The following is a 1,731-nucleotide window of genomic DNA, read 5'->3' on the forward strand; positions in this document are numbered from 1 at the left end:
GTTTTTAAGTTAGCAATGAAGCTTGGTGGCTGGACTACGCTAGTTTTTTCTTTGCTTGCCGCAAGGGGGCCGGCATGTTTAGGCCGGCGCCGTAAACAATTAAATTTACGGACAGTTAGCTTATACTTGTACAATCCACTAGCTATGTTAAAATTTCCCTTGCGGAAAAAACTGTTTTTCCTAAGGTAAACTACATAGCAGGAAAAAGAACGGATTTTACTTATCTTGCGAGTATCCAAGTAAGCAGACGTCCTCGAGCCACCACGCTTCATCGCCTCATCAATTTAATAATNCGTATTAAACTCCCGGCCATTCTCTGCTCTATCCCAAGACCCCACATACCTCACAGCGCTTACGCCTGGCCACTTTATACGAGGCTTCCCCCTCTTAGCACTCCCTGAAGTCGACCACAGGCATCTGTCCCTCCTTAATAGGTGGGAGAAAGTAAAGGTGTTTAGTCGAGTCGAGTTTAGTCGAAGGTGGAAAGAGGTATTACAGAAGAGATATAGATGGAAAAATACCCAGGCAGAACCGAAAGTCGGTGACAGCGTTCTTATTGTTGACAATACTTTAACTCCCATTCAATGGCGTTTAGGCCGTATCGAAAGGTCACATCCCGGCAAAGACGGACATATTCGAGTTGTCGATGTACGCACCCAATCTGGCACCCTTACTCGCCCCATAGTTAAAATATGCCCGTTGCCAATGGGTGATGCCCCTCTGACTTCTCCAAATGCGCAATAATTAAAGCCTTTAAGCACTTTCATGACAACAGACTCTCTTAGCTCATATGTATTTAAAAATCTGTATATGAATAAAATCTCCCGTTTCTTCAATTGTATTGTAGACTCCCCACTGATAGTCTAACTTCACCGGCTTACTTACAGATGGAGAACGGCAACACCAATCGCGTCCCGAAACCTGCGCCACGAAGCAACAACGGTGTCCCGACACTTCTACCGCGCAGTAGCAGCGGCACACCTATACCAAAACCGCGGGCCAGCAGCAGCGGCGGTCCCACCCCGGCACCCCGTACAGTACAAAAACCGCAGCAAGAGGCCATGGTTATCGATATTGTTCCTGACACTCAGCCCGACGACGAGGGAGCGGACTATCTGCGATGCCGTTTGTGTGCACGCCATCCACGCCACGTATTTCGCGCGATGCAGCCAGCGCAGCGTTACCTGATTGCTCGTGCACACCACTTCTGTACCAACTGTCTTGCGCTATCACATCACAGCAGTGAATGTCCATCCGCTGGCGTATGCAGGCTTTGCGCCCAACGCCATCACACCCTTCTTCACCGCAAGAACACTTCCCAAGCGCCGTTCCACCGCCACATTCAGCTCCAGCTCCAGCGCCACGGGTAACATCGACTCGACGTTCACCATCGGCTCGACGCTCAACCTCGGCGCCACCCAAATCCGCTTCCAACCGCTCGCGCCGACCGCCCCGCAATAGAGTCACCCGTAACGCATATCAGCAGCCTCAAAAATTCCGGCTTGAATTGAATTCCTTAAAATTATAATTCGGCACAACGCAAAAACGCAGTATTTATGAAATTGGATTGTTTAAACTGAAAACTTACATATTTATATTTATCTATTTTTACCTTGAATTATCCGACTTGTAAAACGTATTTAGTGAATACCCTAACTTGCATTGTAAAGTTTTTATAGTAGTTTGTATTGAATTCGAGTGGTTGGCAACGGGCGTTGATAATGCAGCGCG

General features: G+C 47.9%; 1 protein-coding gene across 1 annotated transcript in view; it reads left to right on the forward strand.

Moving 5' to 3' along the window:
- Positions 1–1,370, forward strand: part of LOC108363278 (uncharacterized) — an 11,235-nt gene extending 9,865 nt beyond the window's left edge. The window contains exon 2 of the mRNA XM_017616588.1: positions 888–1,370. Coding sequence (XP_017472077.1) covers positions 888–1,370 — 483 coding nt within the window. The remainder of the gene's footprint in view (positions 1–887) is intronic.
- The last annotated feature ends 361 nt before the right edge of the window (positions 1,371–1,731 follow it).

The sequence above is a fragment of the Rhagoletis zephyria genome, unplaced genomic scaffold (genome assembly GCF_001687245.7).
Source record: "Rhagoletis zephyria isolate East Lansing unplaced genomic scaffold, Rhagoletis_zephyria_1.1 Rzeph_scaffold_01232, whole genome shotgun sequence".
Classification (NCBI taxonomy): Eukaryota; Metazoa; Arthropoda; class Insecta; order Diptera; family Tephritidae; genus Rhagoletis; species Rhagoletis zephyria.